This window comes from Cricetulus griseus, chromosome 7 (assembly GCF_003668045.3).
Source record: "Cricetulus griseus strain 17A/GY chromosome 7, alternate assembly CriGri-PICRH-1.0, whole genome shotgun sequence".
Lineage (NCBI taxonomy): Eukaryota > Metazoa > Chordata > Mammalia > Rodentia > Cricetidae > Cricetulus > Cricetulus griseus.
In genome coordinates, this window is record NC_048600.1 from 88,859,613 (window position 1) to 88,874,644 (window position 15,032).

Consider the following 15,032-nt stretch of genomic DNA (forward strand, 5'->3'; position numbering starts at 1 on the left):
AAGACAAGTCGCAAGGCTGCTTCACCATGTGCCCAAAAGCAAGAGGGCCAGTCACAGCTGTGGATTCCCCAGGAATGTGTTGTAGTAGAGAAAGCTGAACACCACAGCAAGCTTCAGTAGTTGTGGGGGTGGGAGTGCCCTCATGTGAGTCCTCCTCACTCTCCAGTGTTCCCAATACAGGAAATGGTGAGTTTCTGCAGAGCTTAAGCAGAGCCAGTTACAAGTATGTAAATTCATAAGGACTAATTTCTCTCCATACTAAACATAGCTTCAAAGAGAAGGAAGAAAATAGCAAAAATTAAGGAAAAGCTCTTTTATTGCAAAGAATACATTGAAGCTATAGGGCAGCCTTCCTGGAATGTATAATCAGCCATCCCTCTAGGTTTTCTCCTAGAGCACATTGAGTAGAAACATCAAGTGCCCCTAGGGTCCAGGATTTTGCCTATGAAGAGAAGGGCCCCGGTGTCTGTGTCTCTCAGGACAAAGATGAAAGGTTGGTTAAGGTGATAGTCTAATGGGAAGGTGAGGCGGACGGGCTGGAGGCCTGGGTTGGGGCTGGTTTCTACCCCCTCCTCATTCCACTCAAAAGCAGCCCTGTGTTCCACTTGGGTGAGCTTGACAGGTTTGCCTGTGATCTTGCTGAAGTCGGGTGACTCAAACAAGGACTGTAGCTCTGTAGAGATTGAGAGAGATTTCATGAAAACCCTCCTTGTCCAAACACACACACACACACACACACACACACACACACACACACACACACACACACACACACACACACACACACACACACACACACACACACACACACACACACAATCCTGGTTTGTGTAAGCTGATTCTCAGGAAAGCAAGCAAACTTTCCCTGTGAGGTAGGAGGTTCTCTAAGCCACTGCAGGCTCAGTGACCTACCTGAGAGCATAGAGCCAGCAAGGGAAACAGACCTGGCCTGAGACAATATTCTGGGCTGTTACAGGACGTGTGCTCATGGGACCTAGGACTGAGTCTGATGGGAAGGTGGTTCTATATTCCTCTCCCCCATAACAGTGTAGCAAGTGCCCAGAGCCACCCAAAAGTTCTGTCAGCAAGGCAGAAGGCAGGCTCACAGACTCAGCCTTATGTCCAGCCCCTGGAGTAGAGTGGTCTTGAGAACATACTCATCTCCTGCAGAGACTTGGTAACTTCCCCTTCATAGCTCAGCTTCAGCTTGGGGACAGACAGCACAGCCTGGATGGTCTTCAGCTCTCGATCTATGTCATGAACAAACTCAGAAGTGAGGCTCTCCTCTATCATGGTCAAGTTCTGGGTTACCGTCAAGGGCAGGAAGAAGATGATGCTCAGTTTTCCTGTCAGGGGCAGCTGAGCAATCTAACAACAGAGAAGCACGTGAGTTAGTCTGGAGCCAAAACCCCAGACCTTAAGACTTGCTTTCCCCTCCCCTGAGGCAGGCCCCACCCCCAGCCAGTGCAGCAGTTGCCTTCTGCGGGTCTCTGGAAGTCCTTCCAGGAGTAAGCACTTTTCTTCTCAGAAGTTTGATGGAAAATGGTTAGCTTATAGTTTATCTTACTTGGGGTTTCCATTGCTGTGATAAAATGTAACCAAAAGCAACTTGGGGAGGAAAGGGTTTATTTTATCTTAGAACTCTCAGGTCAAGCTCATCACCACGGGGAACTCAGGGCAGGAGTTGAAACAGAGACCAAAGTGGAACGCTGCTTCTGGCTTACTTCCCCGGGCTCCTTAGCCTGCCCTTTCAGACCAGCCATGAACCACATGCTCAGAAATGGCATAGTCTGTAGTGGGCTAGGCCCTCCCACATCAATCCTTAGTCAAGAAAATGCCCCACAGGTGTGCCCAGAGGCCAGCCTGGTTCTGAGCTGCTGTTCCAAAGACTCTAACTTGTGTCAAATTGGTAACACTGTCCGGGACCTGGTTCCTAGGAGCTGAAACTGGATATCCTCCCAGAATCTCCCTGGCAGCATTTACTGACCATTTGCTTTGTTCAGATCCCTGGACTAGAAAGGAACAGTAGAGCCGGGCAGTGGTGGCGCACGCCTTTAATCCCAGCACTCGGGAGGCAGAGGCAAGGGGATCTCTGTGAGTTCGAGACCAGCCTGGTCTACAAGAGCTAGTTCTTCCAGGACAGCCTCCAAAGCCACAGAGAAACCCTCTCTCAGAAAAAAAAAAAAAAAAGGAACAGTAGAACAGATCCTTTGGCCACATGTACTTACCATAAAGCCCATGGAATAGTGCCAGGGCTTCTCAGATAGAGCCCTGTACAACCACATACAGAAATAGCATTTCTCTGGACTGTATCGGGTTTTGGTTTTTGTTTGTTTGTTTTTGAGACAATGTCTTTCTATTATGTTGCCCTGAAACTTTCTATATAGACCAGACTGGCCTTAAATTCACAGAGGCCCACCTACTTCTGCCTCCCAAGTGCTGGGATTAAGGTGTGCCACCACACCCCATTGTTTCAGCCACTTTGTCAGATTTCCAAAGAAACCATAGTCTAGAAGAAGTTAGTAACTACTGATTTAGCGCTGAAAGAAGTCAAGCTCAGCCGAGCGTTGGTGGCGCATGCCTTTAATCCCAGCACTCTGGAGGCAGAGGCAGGCGGATCTCTGTGAGTTCGAGGCCAGCCTGGTCTCCAGAGCAAGTGCCAGGATAGTCTCCAAAGCTACACAGAGAAACTCTGTCTCGAAAAAACAAAAAAAAAAAAAAAAAAAAAAAACACAACAACAACAAAGAAGTCAAGCTCACTGAGAGCCTTAGAATGTCATTGTGTGGTGTTTGTGACAAGCTGTCAGAATTTGAGTCTAAATTCTAAAAGAAGAGCTGTCAGGAAAGACAGCTTTGGGCTGGGGCTGTGTGCACTTGGTAGAGCTCTTGCCTAACATGCATGAAGCTGTGGGTTGATCCCCAGCACTGCTTTAACCAGGGTGGTAGCTCATGCCTACAAGGCCGCATTTGAGAGGTAGAGGCAAGAAAATCAGGAGTTCAAGGTCATCCTCAGCTAGTAAGTTTGAGGCTCTGTCTCAAAAATAAAAAAGGAAAGAAATGAATAAATAAATCAACATTTGAGTGTCAAGTCTTTTTCTTTGTTTTGTTTTTGGCAGTACTAAGGATTAAACTTGCTCGTACTGGGCACGTGCTCCACCATTGTGGTACACCCCAGCATTTGTTTGTTTGTTTGTTTGTTTGTTTGTTTTTATATGTATGGGTGATAGCCTGCATGTCTGTCTGTGCACCACAGACATGCCTGGTGTCTACAGAGTCCAGAAGAGGGTGTTGGATCCCTTGGAACTGGAGTTACAAACAGGTGTGAGCTGCCATTTGGGTGCTGGAGAATCAGACCTGTCTCCCCTGAAAAAGCAGCTAGTGCTCTTAACCACTGAGTCATTGTTCCAGCCCATCTCTGTTTGTTGAGATGGTCTCAAAGTACAGCTCAGACTGGGCTCTTGGTCACCCTACCTCAGGCTCCTGACTCCTGAGACTGACTACAGGTGTGTGTCTCCATCCCCAACTCTGAATGCCAGGTCTTAAAAACCTGTGTTTTATGGCTCTGATCCTTACAACAAATCCTAGAGAATAAGTTCTGATAACTACTTTTCACTCCTTAGATTCAAGAAAAGGAAAGATACCAGGCAGTGGTGGCATACACCTTTAATCCCAGCACTTGGGAGGCAGAGGCAGGTGGATCCCTGAGTTCCAGGCTAACCTGGTCTACAGAGCAAGTTCTGGGACAGGCTCCCAAGCTAAATAGAGAAACCTGTCTCTAAAAACCAAAGGAGGGGGGCTGGAGAGATGGCTCAGAGGTTAAGAGCACTGACTGCTCTTCCAGAGGTCCCAGCAACCACATGGTGGCTCACAACCATCTGTAATGAGATCTAGTACCCTCTTCTAGTGTACAAGCATGCATGCAGATAACTGTATACATAATAAATAAATAAAATCTTAAAAAAAAAAAAAAACAAAGGAGGAGGAGGAGGAAAAGGAAAGGCCCAGAAACATTACTAACTTGCCCAAAGTCACAACAGCAAAATTCAGATAGCTGACCCATCTCAGCAGCCATCCATTCCATACCACCCTGCCCCTCTCTGACCCCTCCCACCCCCCATGCTCCCACACCTTGCAGTTGAGATCAGAGTCCAAGCCATATCGTAGGATGGCCTTGGGTTCTGACATCATGGGGACTTTCACAGTCCTGTCCTCATCCAAGTGGAAGTCCTGGAGGCTCGTCTTTCTCGAGTCAAACTTTGTCACCCACTGCCCTGGAAGGAAACATATGGAGCTTCCTGAGCCAATGCCACCGGAAAGGCCAGGGGACCTGAGCTGTCAGTAGCATGGACACAGGAGCTTCTGGGTCCCAGCATGTGTGGTGTAGACCACAGGATCCGTGGTCCACAGGTGCTGACACTCTTCCCCTGGCAAACTCAGTTGGAAGTGAGTGGGTGTTCTCACTTTGGCCTTTTGTTTAAGGTGGCTTTTAATATGCTGGGTTGTGCTTGCTCTCCTATCCCCTGTGTACCGAGTAGGAAGCTCCAGGGGCTTCCTACTCGGTTAGGTGGTCCACTCTTGCTGCTACTCAGTAAGGCAGTCACATCTTCAGAGGGAAGTTGGTCAAAGCATTCCTGCTGCAAGCCCTTTTCTGAAGAAAACAGACCTTGTATGAGGCCTGTGGAAGGGTCTCCTGACACGTTACTACTGCCTAGAAGAGTGTTGGCAGGAAACTGGAAGCATTGTCCTGAGCACAGGTGGAATCCTTGGAGCAGGACAGGGTCTCTGTGAGAATGAGACAGCCCGTATTGTACAGTGAAGTGGATATGTAGTCCTCACAGGAAAGCTGAGGAGACAGGGCACAGCCAGGATTAAACCTGGTCAGAGATCTGTGCCCAGTCCCACCCAGCCATTCACGTGTCACATGGAGCAGGAACACTTGGTAGATGATGAGATGAACAAGCACACATGGCTCCATACCCTCCTCTGGCCTTGCACCTGCATTGTGTTCACCACCACCACCACACACCTGCCATCCAAGAGAAGTGGGGAAGCCCTCACCCTTGAAGTAAGCCACACCGAGGAGGAGGATGCTGATGGCACTGGGCATTTCCCTTGTAGACCGAGCAAGTTTCCCTTTCATCTGGGCCTGTATCCAGTTGTTAATTTCCTGGAGGTCTATCCGAGGGTTGCCAGTGAGGATTCTGGGCCTGGTCCCATATGATTTCTCCAGAGGTGCAACAAAGCTGGATCTTACTCGAAGTTCTTGAGAGGAAGCAGATCAAAGATCAGTGTGTGAGAGCTCAACAAGCACCCTTACTTTGAAAGCATTCCAGACCCCAGCTTCCTGCTCAGCATCTTCCCCTGACTTGCTGGGGCATCTGCCTACTTGCCCAAACCCTGGACAAGGAACAATGGATTCCACCCATTGCCTTCCCCTTCATGTCACAGCCCTCCTGGACCCTCCTGCTGTCTCCCACAGTCCACTTCCTCTTTCCGATCTTCTGTGCTCTCACAGGCCCTTTCCTGCCCACCAGCACCAGGCCTGGCCTGAGCACACACAGTCCATTGTTTAGACAGAACCCTCAGCATGAAGCACACAGACAACCCAGACCAGAAAAGCAACCATGTGTCAGGCATGATGGCTCATGCCTGCACTTGAAAGCAGGAGCAGCACTATGAGTCAGGGACTAGCTTGGACTACACAGACTCAGGAGTGGGGTGGGTGGGCTACTGACTTCTCTCAAACACAATTCTGGAAGCACTCTTGAGGCTCTTCTCTGGGGCAGTAACAGAGGCAAGGAGTTCCTTGTAGGTGCTATGGATGTCCGAGTTGCTGATCAAGTCGTAGTAAAGAGCCCGGTGAATGATGGACTCTGTTCGTTGTTCAGCTCCTGCCAGGGAGAAAAGGATGGCAGGCTTCATGGCTATCCATGGGACCCAGAGCAGGACAGGGATAGTGTACACCTAGTCTGTTGTCTTCTGAGAGCCCAAGGAGGCTGACATTGCAGACATTCTATATAAGTGAATGAGAGCTTCAAGGAAAATATAACTGCATTGCTAGGAAAAATTTCTAAAATAGGCCAAGGCCATCAGACCTACAGAGAGAGAAGAGTGGGGTGCAGTCCCTGAAGTTTTCCCTTTGCTACCTACACTATTCTGAGGAGGAACCTGGGCCTGCTCGTGGCAGTACCCCTAGAACCTGGATAAATGACTAACACACAATAGGAGTCCACTTAGGAACCAAGAATTGAGTGTCACTTTCATAAAGTGGTAGGGATTGTGTGTGTGTGGCCAGTGCCTGGCCAGAGGTGTAGCCCCCACTGTCCCTTTCCTGCTCTCCCGGCAGCATATGCATAGAGACTCCGTGGGAAAATTCAGGTTCACTTGCAGCCTCCTTCGGCTGACACTCACCCAGAGAAAGAGCAGAGAGGGCTGTGGCCACACTGAGTGGAGACAGCAGAACGTTGGCAGTTGGGCTGGCACTGGATCTCAGGCGGTACAGGTCATAGCCGAAGTTGGAGACTGCTGCTGCCAGCTTGTTTACCGGGACCTTGAAGAAGGGGTCCTCCTCCTCCTCCACTGGCTCCCCTGTGCTGTCAGGGGCTGGGGAACCCTGGGTCAGAATACAAGGACCAGTGGGGAAGACACAGTGAATGGCAACACCTCCAGGTTGGGGTTGTCCTCTGGTGCCTGGGGTCCATTAGTCTAAGGTTGGAGTGAGCATGTGCACTCTGACTGTACATAACCTCTGTGCTGGGAAGAGACAACCAAGAGGGTCCACCGAGCTTGAACTGTGACCTGAGAGCAGGGAGCCTGGCCTACTTTAAAATAAAAATGGCAGGGCTGGGGAACTAGCGCAGTTGGGAAAGTGCCAGCCTGTCAGCATGAGGACCTGGATTCAATCCCCAGAAGGCACACAAAAAAGGCTGGGCATGCTTGTAATCCCAGCACTGGGGAGGAAGAAATGGGCAGGTCCTGGAGAAGTCAGTGTATTCCAGACCAGTGAGGGGTCCTGTGGATTGACTTCTGGCCTACAAACACAATCTGTCTCTCGGCAGGAGACCTCACTACCACCACCACCACCAAAGAAACCTGTCCTCAGGCCATACCACACTCCTGCTCACCCTTTCAGACTGTTCTGAGTCTGCCTAGGTTCCTTTTCCAGTGTCAACCACTTCCTTATTAGCTAGCTGCTATGTGAGGGACTCTGCTAGTTTTTGTTTTGTTTCTAGGGCTAGGGATCAAGCCCAGGCTCTTGCATATGTTGGACAAGTGATTTGACACTTAGCTACATCTCCCATTCCTGATGCTGTTTGGGGGTATAGGAGGGTGGTAAGACGTGACTCTGGCTGTCCTGGAACTCACTCTGTAAATCAGGCTGGCATCATCAAACCACTGCCTCTGCCTCCCGAGTGCTGGGATTAAAGACGTGCACCATCACAGCAAGCTCAGGAATTGAGTTCTTTAAAAGTAAAATCTGAGGAGCTGGTGATAGAACTCATCAGGCAAAGGAGCTTGCCACTCAAGCCTGGGGACCTGAGTTTGATTCCCAGAGCCCATGTGAAGGCTGAAGGAAAGAATTGACTGCAGAGTTGCTCTTAGTCTCCACATACATGCTGTGCCACAGGTGCCCACACACAAGAATAATAAATATGCTGGTGGTCATGGTGCACACCTTTAATCTCAGCACTCAGGAGGCAGAGGCAGGCAGATCTCAGATCTCAAGACTAGCCTGGTCTACAGAGTGAGTTCCAGGACAGCCAGGAATGTTACACAGAGAAACCCTGTCTTGAAAAACAAAAACAAAATAATGATAATAATAATAAGAATAACAAACACGGGGCTGGAGAAATGGCTCAGAGGTTAAGAGCACGGACTGTTCTTCCAGAGGTCCTGAGTTCAATTCCCAGCAACCACATGGTGACTCACAACCATCCGTTATGAGATCTGGTGCCCTCTTCTGGTGTGCAGAATGGAGGCAGAATGTTGTATACATAATAACTAAATAAAATCATAAAAAAAAATGACAAGAGCCATAAAAAAGAATAACAAACACATATTTTAATTAAAAGCAAAATTAGCCTCATTTATTTTTGTTTGTTTGTTTAGGTTTTTCAAGACAGGGTTTCTCTGTGTATCCCTAGCTGTCCTGGAACTCACTCTGTAGACCAGGCTGGCCTCAAACTCACAGAGATCCACCTGCTTCTTCCTCCTGAGTGCTGGGATTAAAGACGAGTGCCACCACTGCCCACCTGAATGCTGGGATTTTTATATTTCTATCCATACCTACCAACCACAGAATAAGTGTTCATGGGCAGGGCTAATACAGCACTTGTGTAGCATGTGAAAGGTCCTGCGTTTTGAGGCAGGTGGTTACTAGATAAGGAATAAGTGAATGGCCATAGTGGCCTTGTTAGGAAACAGACTAAATATACCCAACTGGCTTGTGCCTTGTGTGACAAGACCCTATCCCTACTTCCTCTGCACAGGAGAGGCTTCTCCATAGCCTGAATGGTAAGGCAAATATTTGTCTTGCCACTGGAGAAACCAACTAAAGGAATGAAAGCCAGAGCCCACCCCGGACCCAGCGCTGCCTCCCTTTGCTGGCTCCGAAGAGGAGCTAGAACTCCTGCTGCCCACCCTACTGACCTCAGAGCTGCTGGCGACATTCTGGCTGCTGCCATGCCCAAGCAGGGCTCCTGTCCAGAGGAGTAGCACCAGGGCCTGCATCCTGGGAGAAACAAGAGGGCAAGTGACTCCCCTTCCCACCGCCTGTGCTGCCACCCCACCCTTCATAGGGACAAGAGTCAGACAGGATGAGAGCTTTCCCTCCAGCTCTCAGCCCCCAAAAGGACTCGAAGCTTAAGGTTTGCTGTCCCCACCCACACCTGCCTCCTCTTTAGCGTGAGCTGTGCCTCCACAATAGTTCCTATAGGAAGACCCACCTTCTAGCCTAAGGGCCAGAATGGGCCAGAGCAGTGAAGACCCAGCAGTGGACTCTTCTGGCCCCAAGAAAATAAACACACACCCAGGTTTTTTCATGGAGGCATACAGCCAGCTCATTTGGTGGGGCTCAGAGACTCACAGAACCTTGGGCTAGCCCTGCTATCCACCAAAAGTTTTCTGGCCAAAAGCAGCTCACGATAAGGACACTCAGTCTATTCGCCCCTCTCTCCTTTTTTTTTTTTTTTTTTTTTTTTTAGATAGGATCTTGCCTGTGTAGCCCAGGCTAGCCTTGAACTTGCAGCTACCCTCCTCCCCTCCTCCATCTGCCTGCTGAGTGCTGGAATCCCACTGTTTGACACCCACTGTGCCTGGCTTGACCACAGTGTCCCATCTCAATAGCAGTTGCTTACTCAGTTAAGAGGGTGCAAACTAGGCCCACACTGCCTGGGATCAAACCCCAACTTCATAGCTGTCCAAAGAACAAACCCCTCCATATATAGTAGTATTTACTTACTGTTATGAGCGTTATATTATATAACCTCTCGCTCTCTTTTCTTTTTTGAAGCAGTCTTGCTATATGTAAGCTGGCCTTGAATGTGTGGTCCTCCTGTCTCTGCCTCCTAAATGTGCACAACCACATCTGCCTAGATAGTATCTTAGCAGCCCTTAGCAGTGCCAGGGGTTGGGAAGATCTCAGCTGTCCCTTCCACTGGCATCTCTTCTGAAGGGCTATGTCTTCTCCCCCACTTTAAGGAAACAGCTCTTAACCCCAAAGCCTGCCTGTCAGCCTGCCTTCCTTCCTAACTTCCTTCCTTCCTACCCTCCTTCCTTCCTTCCTTCAGGTTAAACAACACTAAGTTTTGGTGGGACCTCCTATCACCTCCCGAAGCAGCGACCTTTCTGCCCAGACTCTGGTCTGGCACTTGGAACACAAAGCAAAATTCCTGTGCTCCTGGAGTCAGGTCTAGGGTTGGGGTACGAGGTCCACAGAAAAGTTTATTCTAGAGACGGAAAAGACCACTGTCTGTCGTGGCATGGCGTGTCCTCCGCCCATCCTACAGCACACATACCCAGAAATGCTCCCTCAGCTCCATCATTATCCTGTCACATACACTTGCCCTCCCCCACCACACACACACACACACACACACACACACACACACCATCAACTCTTCTGACTTCCCAGAACAAATTGGATCTGAAAAATTTGGAGTGCAATCTGCAGTCATTGGCTAAGTTCTTAGAATTAAGTCAGATAATCCACTAGACAACTGTAGCCCATGAGGGGAAACAAGACAAAGTTTCCTCTGCTTCCAGCAGCAGCACCAGCAGAAACCAGCCTCCCTTGTTCTAACCCCTCATCTATGGCAGATCTCCCAGTGGGAATTCTAGGGACCCCTGTGTTCTCACCCAGGGCACTGCCTCCCAGCTTCGTGGGGGAAAAAAACCATTGGAACAACAGAAAAGTGATACAGATTATAGCCCTCCCCTCCCAGCCTCACCCATCACAGGCAGAACCCTCCCCCTGCTGAGCCTCAGCAGGCTGATTTATCAAAGATGCACAGAAAGCCCCCTCTGGTCCCTCTGGGTGGGTATCGACTGAGAGAAAACGGTCACCCTTGGCTCCTATTGCAGGAAGTAAGTGAGATACACTTGCAGAAGGGGCCTGCCAGAGTTCCTCCAGGGTCTAAGTCACAGATCACTGTCACCACCACATGGGTAGGCTGAGAACTGAAGCTGAGGTAGTGAACCTGGTGGGCATGGGGAGACATGGGAGTCCAGTGCTAGCCCAAGAGCTATAAGCAGGGCAAGTGTTAATGGAAGTGTGAAATCTTCACCTGAAGCCACAGGAATCAAGGAAGTGGAGACCCTGAAAGGCAGGAAGTAAGGGTCTGCAAGAGGGGCCCCAGGACACATACAGTGCCCTGGGAGCTATAACTGGGTTGGGTAGGCAGCTACTGACTAGCCAGGGGAACTGGGACAGTGATGCCATTCTGTCCAAAGAGCAGCGTCCAAGCCAGATTCCTGGGCTACAGGTTGGGGAGGGCATGGGAAAGGGTCAAGATTGTCCCCTCTGAGCCAAGGTCTGCCCCAAATCAAGAGGCACAGAAACTGGGATGTTGTGGTCTCAAATCCAAGCTGGGAAGACAAACGGGAGCCAGTACATGTGTTTCAGATTAAACCCAGCTGGGAGACAAACATGTTGCTCCTCCTCCACTGCTTCCTCCTCCCAGAACCAAGCCGCCTTCAGGCCACACAGCAGTGGACATGTGGACAGAGCAGGGGAGGACACCTCCCTCTCTGCTGGCTCAAGGCTACACCACTCACCTCTGGGGAAGTTTTGTGAGAGTTTTGTTGGTTTGGTTTGGTTTGGTTTTTTCTGAAATCTTGGAACCTGAAACACCCCATAGTTGCACCTCCCAGCACCCCAGAAAAGCCAGAACTCCCTGGAGCCAGAACTCCTTGGTCCCCACCCATCCCCCTCAGCCTGGAGGCTGAACTGATGGGGGCAGCTAAAGTCCAGATAGTGGTTGGCACTTGGAAAGCTTGTCTCTTTTCTTTGACCCAGACCACTCCCTGCTGTGGCTTCCTCGAGAGGTAAAAAGACTGCAGAAGGGCAGCCAGACCCCACACACCAGCTAGGCTAAATGGTGCTTATTGTTTGCAAGAGGCCATGACCTCATTTGTCTCCCATTCACTTGGTAACAGAATGGGTGGGAGCTGGAGAGAGGACCTAGCAGGCATCCCATCCCAGCAGGACTCAGGCAGCCAGCTGCTCCTTGGTGGGAGGGGTGGGGAGGATGGGGGATGCAGGGGGGGGGGGTTCAGCACCAGTTGATTGTGAAAAGCAGCAATCTGAGAGGAGCCAGGCTGGGTTACAGGAAGACCACCTTCCTTGCTCACTGCTGGTGGAAGCAACTCCAGGGAGAGCCCTGCCTGTGAGATGATAACCCCTTTGGGATACTGTTCAGACCAGACCAGAGCTGCCCTCCCCACTGCCCACCACCATACCCCCACATTGTTTTCCACCCCATTTAAACCCCCATGCAGCCTCTCCTTCTGTTGCAGTGGGATAATGTAGGGGATAACAGTATCCCGGCCCTCCGCCCCCCAATTCTCTTCTTTCCTCTCATCTGTTTACCTTTGTCCCTAAAGTACAGAGGCTACTATATCCCTACCTCTACCTCCTTGTACCCCTCTTTTCTGCTCTCTGGGGTGCCCCTGCTCTTCCCTGTCCCTCTGGCCAAGGGGCCTGTCCCGTCTGTCTTCTCCAGCCTAGACCAGGAACTGCCTTACCTGTTGTCCACAGCAGCTCCTCTCTGAGTTTAGGTCCCTCTCAGCCTGCACCCTGAGGGGGCTCTAGCAAGCAGGGGAGTGAATAACTGCCTCCCAACCCAGCGTCCAGCAGGCTTCAGATTACAGCTACTCCTTTCTTAAAGTGACCTGACTCAATTTGGAGTCTGTGATTGCATCATTGTCTGGTGTTAACTTTAACCCACTGCTGCCCATCCATCCTATGTCTCCAAGACCACACATTCATGTCACCCTCCTCTCCCACCACATCTTCCTTGGGCCTTCATCCCTCCTCAGTGGGACCCTCCACATGATGGCTAACGTCACAGGGCACTTGAGGCAGCCTGGGGTAGGTCATGAATCTGAACCTGAACATCAGAAAGGATTGGCTGAGAGGTGGGCTGCATGGAGACATTGGGTTCTTCCAAGTGGTTAGCTTTGCCTCTGCCTGCAGTAGAGGAGAAAGATAATTCTCCCTGTCCTGGAAAGCAAAAGGATGGACTGGGACTGTCTGTTCTGGAGTTCCGTGTTCTCTGAAGATTACAGAGGATGGTGGGGGCTGGAGAGATGCTCCGTGGTTAAGAGCACTGGCTGCTCTTAGAAAAGACCTTAGTTCTGTGTCCAGCACCCACACCAGGAACTCACAACTGCCTGTAACTCCAGCTCCAGAGAATCTGATACCCTCTTCTGGCTTCCTCAGGTACCACACACATACAGACACACACACACACACACACACACACTAAAACCTTTAAGAAGAATAGAAGGGACAGTGGGGGAAACATCTGAGCAGAGGAATAAATGAGGTGTACAGGACACCTGTCACTAGAGGAGGCCCACGCTACAGGTTTGCTGCACAGGGGAACACTTGCATTCAGTTTGCCCTGGGGTATTAGAACTTGTAACAGAATTTCAAAACTAAAGGTCAACAAGTGACAACTAGAGACTCCAAGCTGAATCCCCTTATCTGAAACACCTAGGATCCAAAGTAAACAGTTTTGAATTGGGGATCTGGAGTATTTGCATCTACATGAAAGATCTTGGGAATGAAACTTGAAATTCTAAATTTGAAATTCACCTCCTTCATATAACTCTTAATACACACAGCCTGAAGGTAGTATTTGTGTAACTGGTATGGTGTCTATAATCCCAACACTTAGAAAGTGGTGGCAGAAGTTCAAGGCCAGCCTTAGCTACACAGTAGATTTGAGGCTAGCCTGGGCTACATGAAACCCTGTGTCATAAAATATAAAGAAAAGAAAAAGTGGCCAGTGAGGTGTCTCAGTAGTCACTAGGAAAACCTGAGTTCTATCCACAGTACCCATAAGGAAGGAGAGAACCAACTTTGACATGTGTTTCTCTGACTTTCTTGTGTGTGCCATGGCTTGTACACACACACACACACACACACACACACACACACACACACACATACACACACACACAAAATAAATAAATGTAATGATTTTTTTTAAAGAACAATATTTTTGTTACTCTTGCTCATGGACAAAGTTCATCACATTGAACTGTCAACGGTGTAGCATGGGATCTGCTCCAGAGAGCTGAAGGTTGTGGAATGCTTCGTATTCCACAGCTGCTCTGGTTTAAAATGTTGCTCTCTAGACCTATATAGCAAATGTTTTTTAGTCTGACTAAGAAAGCCTGATAGCCATTCAGAGAAGAAAAGAGGAAAAGGCTCAAAAGAGAGAAAATGTAGGAGACTCTGCTGGCATTCTCGAGGAAGCCCAGAAAGCAGAGCTGGGACCAGTGAGATTTTGCAGTGGGCAAGGTTCAACTTCATAGGAAGGAGAGTGTCAACAGTCAGAGTCCAGGTCCTTTCAATAAAGAAAAACTGCTGTGTGACTCTAGGCAAAGTGCTAGTGTTAGCGGGTAAAGGCACTTGCAGTCTAAGCCTGGTGATGTGAGCTCAATCCTAGGTGGAAGAAGAGTGCCTACTCCACAAAGTCGCCCTCTGACCTACACACACACACACACACACACACACACACACACACACACACACACCACACGCACGCACGCACGCACGCACGCACTGGGGGGGGAGGGGGAGAGAGAGAGAGAGAGAGAGTCAAAAACTATCCCGTGAAAATTTCTCAGTTAATCTCCCATATCACCCAGGGGTGTCACATTCTGAGCACAGCTGACTTTGATATCTTCCCTGGTTGGTTGGTTTGGGACCAGACCTCACTATGTAGCCCTGGCTGGTCTGGAACTCACAGTGATCCTCTTGCTTCTGCCTTCCCAGTGTTGTGATTTAAGGTGTGCCCTATCACGCCCAGCATATTCTTTAAGCAATACCATGCTCTAAAAAGCAAATCCAGGCAGGACAGGATGGTAAACACCTGTAATCCTAGTTCTTGAAGAGTAGAGGAAGGGCAATCAAGACTTTAAGGCAATCCTCCATGTAAGAGTTGGAGGCCGGTGGTGGAAAGATGACTCACTGGTTAAGAGCACTGGCTGCTTTTCCAGAGTTCTGAGTTCAATTCCCAGCACCCACATGGTGGCTCTATAATAGAGTCTGATGCTCTCTTCTGACATAAAGGCATACATGAAGATAGAGTCCTCATACATAAATTAAATAAATAAACCTTAAAAAAAAAAGAGTTGGAGGCCAACCTGGGATACATAAGACCCTATCTCAGAAAGAAAAATATGGGGCCTATGAGATGGCTGAGCAAACAAAAGTACTTGACACTAAGCATGATTGATGACAACCGGTGGATTCCCCAGGACTCACTTGGTGGAAGGAGAGAAATGATTTCCTCGGGTGA

The 15,032-nt window shown here is 49.4% G+C and overlaps 1 protein-coding gene across 1 annotated transcript; it reads right to left on the bottom strand.

The window, feature by feature from the left end:
• Positions 1-298: 298 nt before the first annotated feature.
• Positions 299-12,387, bottom strand: Serpinf1 (serpin family F member 1). The gene is made up of 8 exons (XM_027426748.2): positions 12,244-12,387; positions 8,650-8,731; positions 6,412-6,613; positions 5,736-5,891; positions 5,059-5,262; positions 4,129-4,271; positions 1,158-1,368; positions 299-673 (listed from the first exon to the last, which is right to left on the bottom strand). Exons 2-8 carry the CDS (start codon positions 8,728-8,730, stop codon positions 414-416), a joined length of 1,257 nt encoding a protein of 418 aa, XP_027282549.1. The 5' UTR covers position 8,731; positions 12,244-12,387; the 3' UTR covers positions 299-413.
• Positions 12,388-15,032: the final 2,645 nt, after the last annotated feature.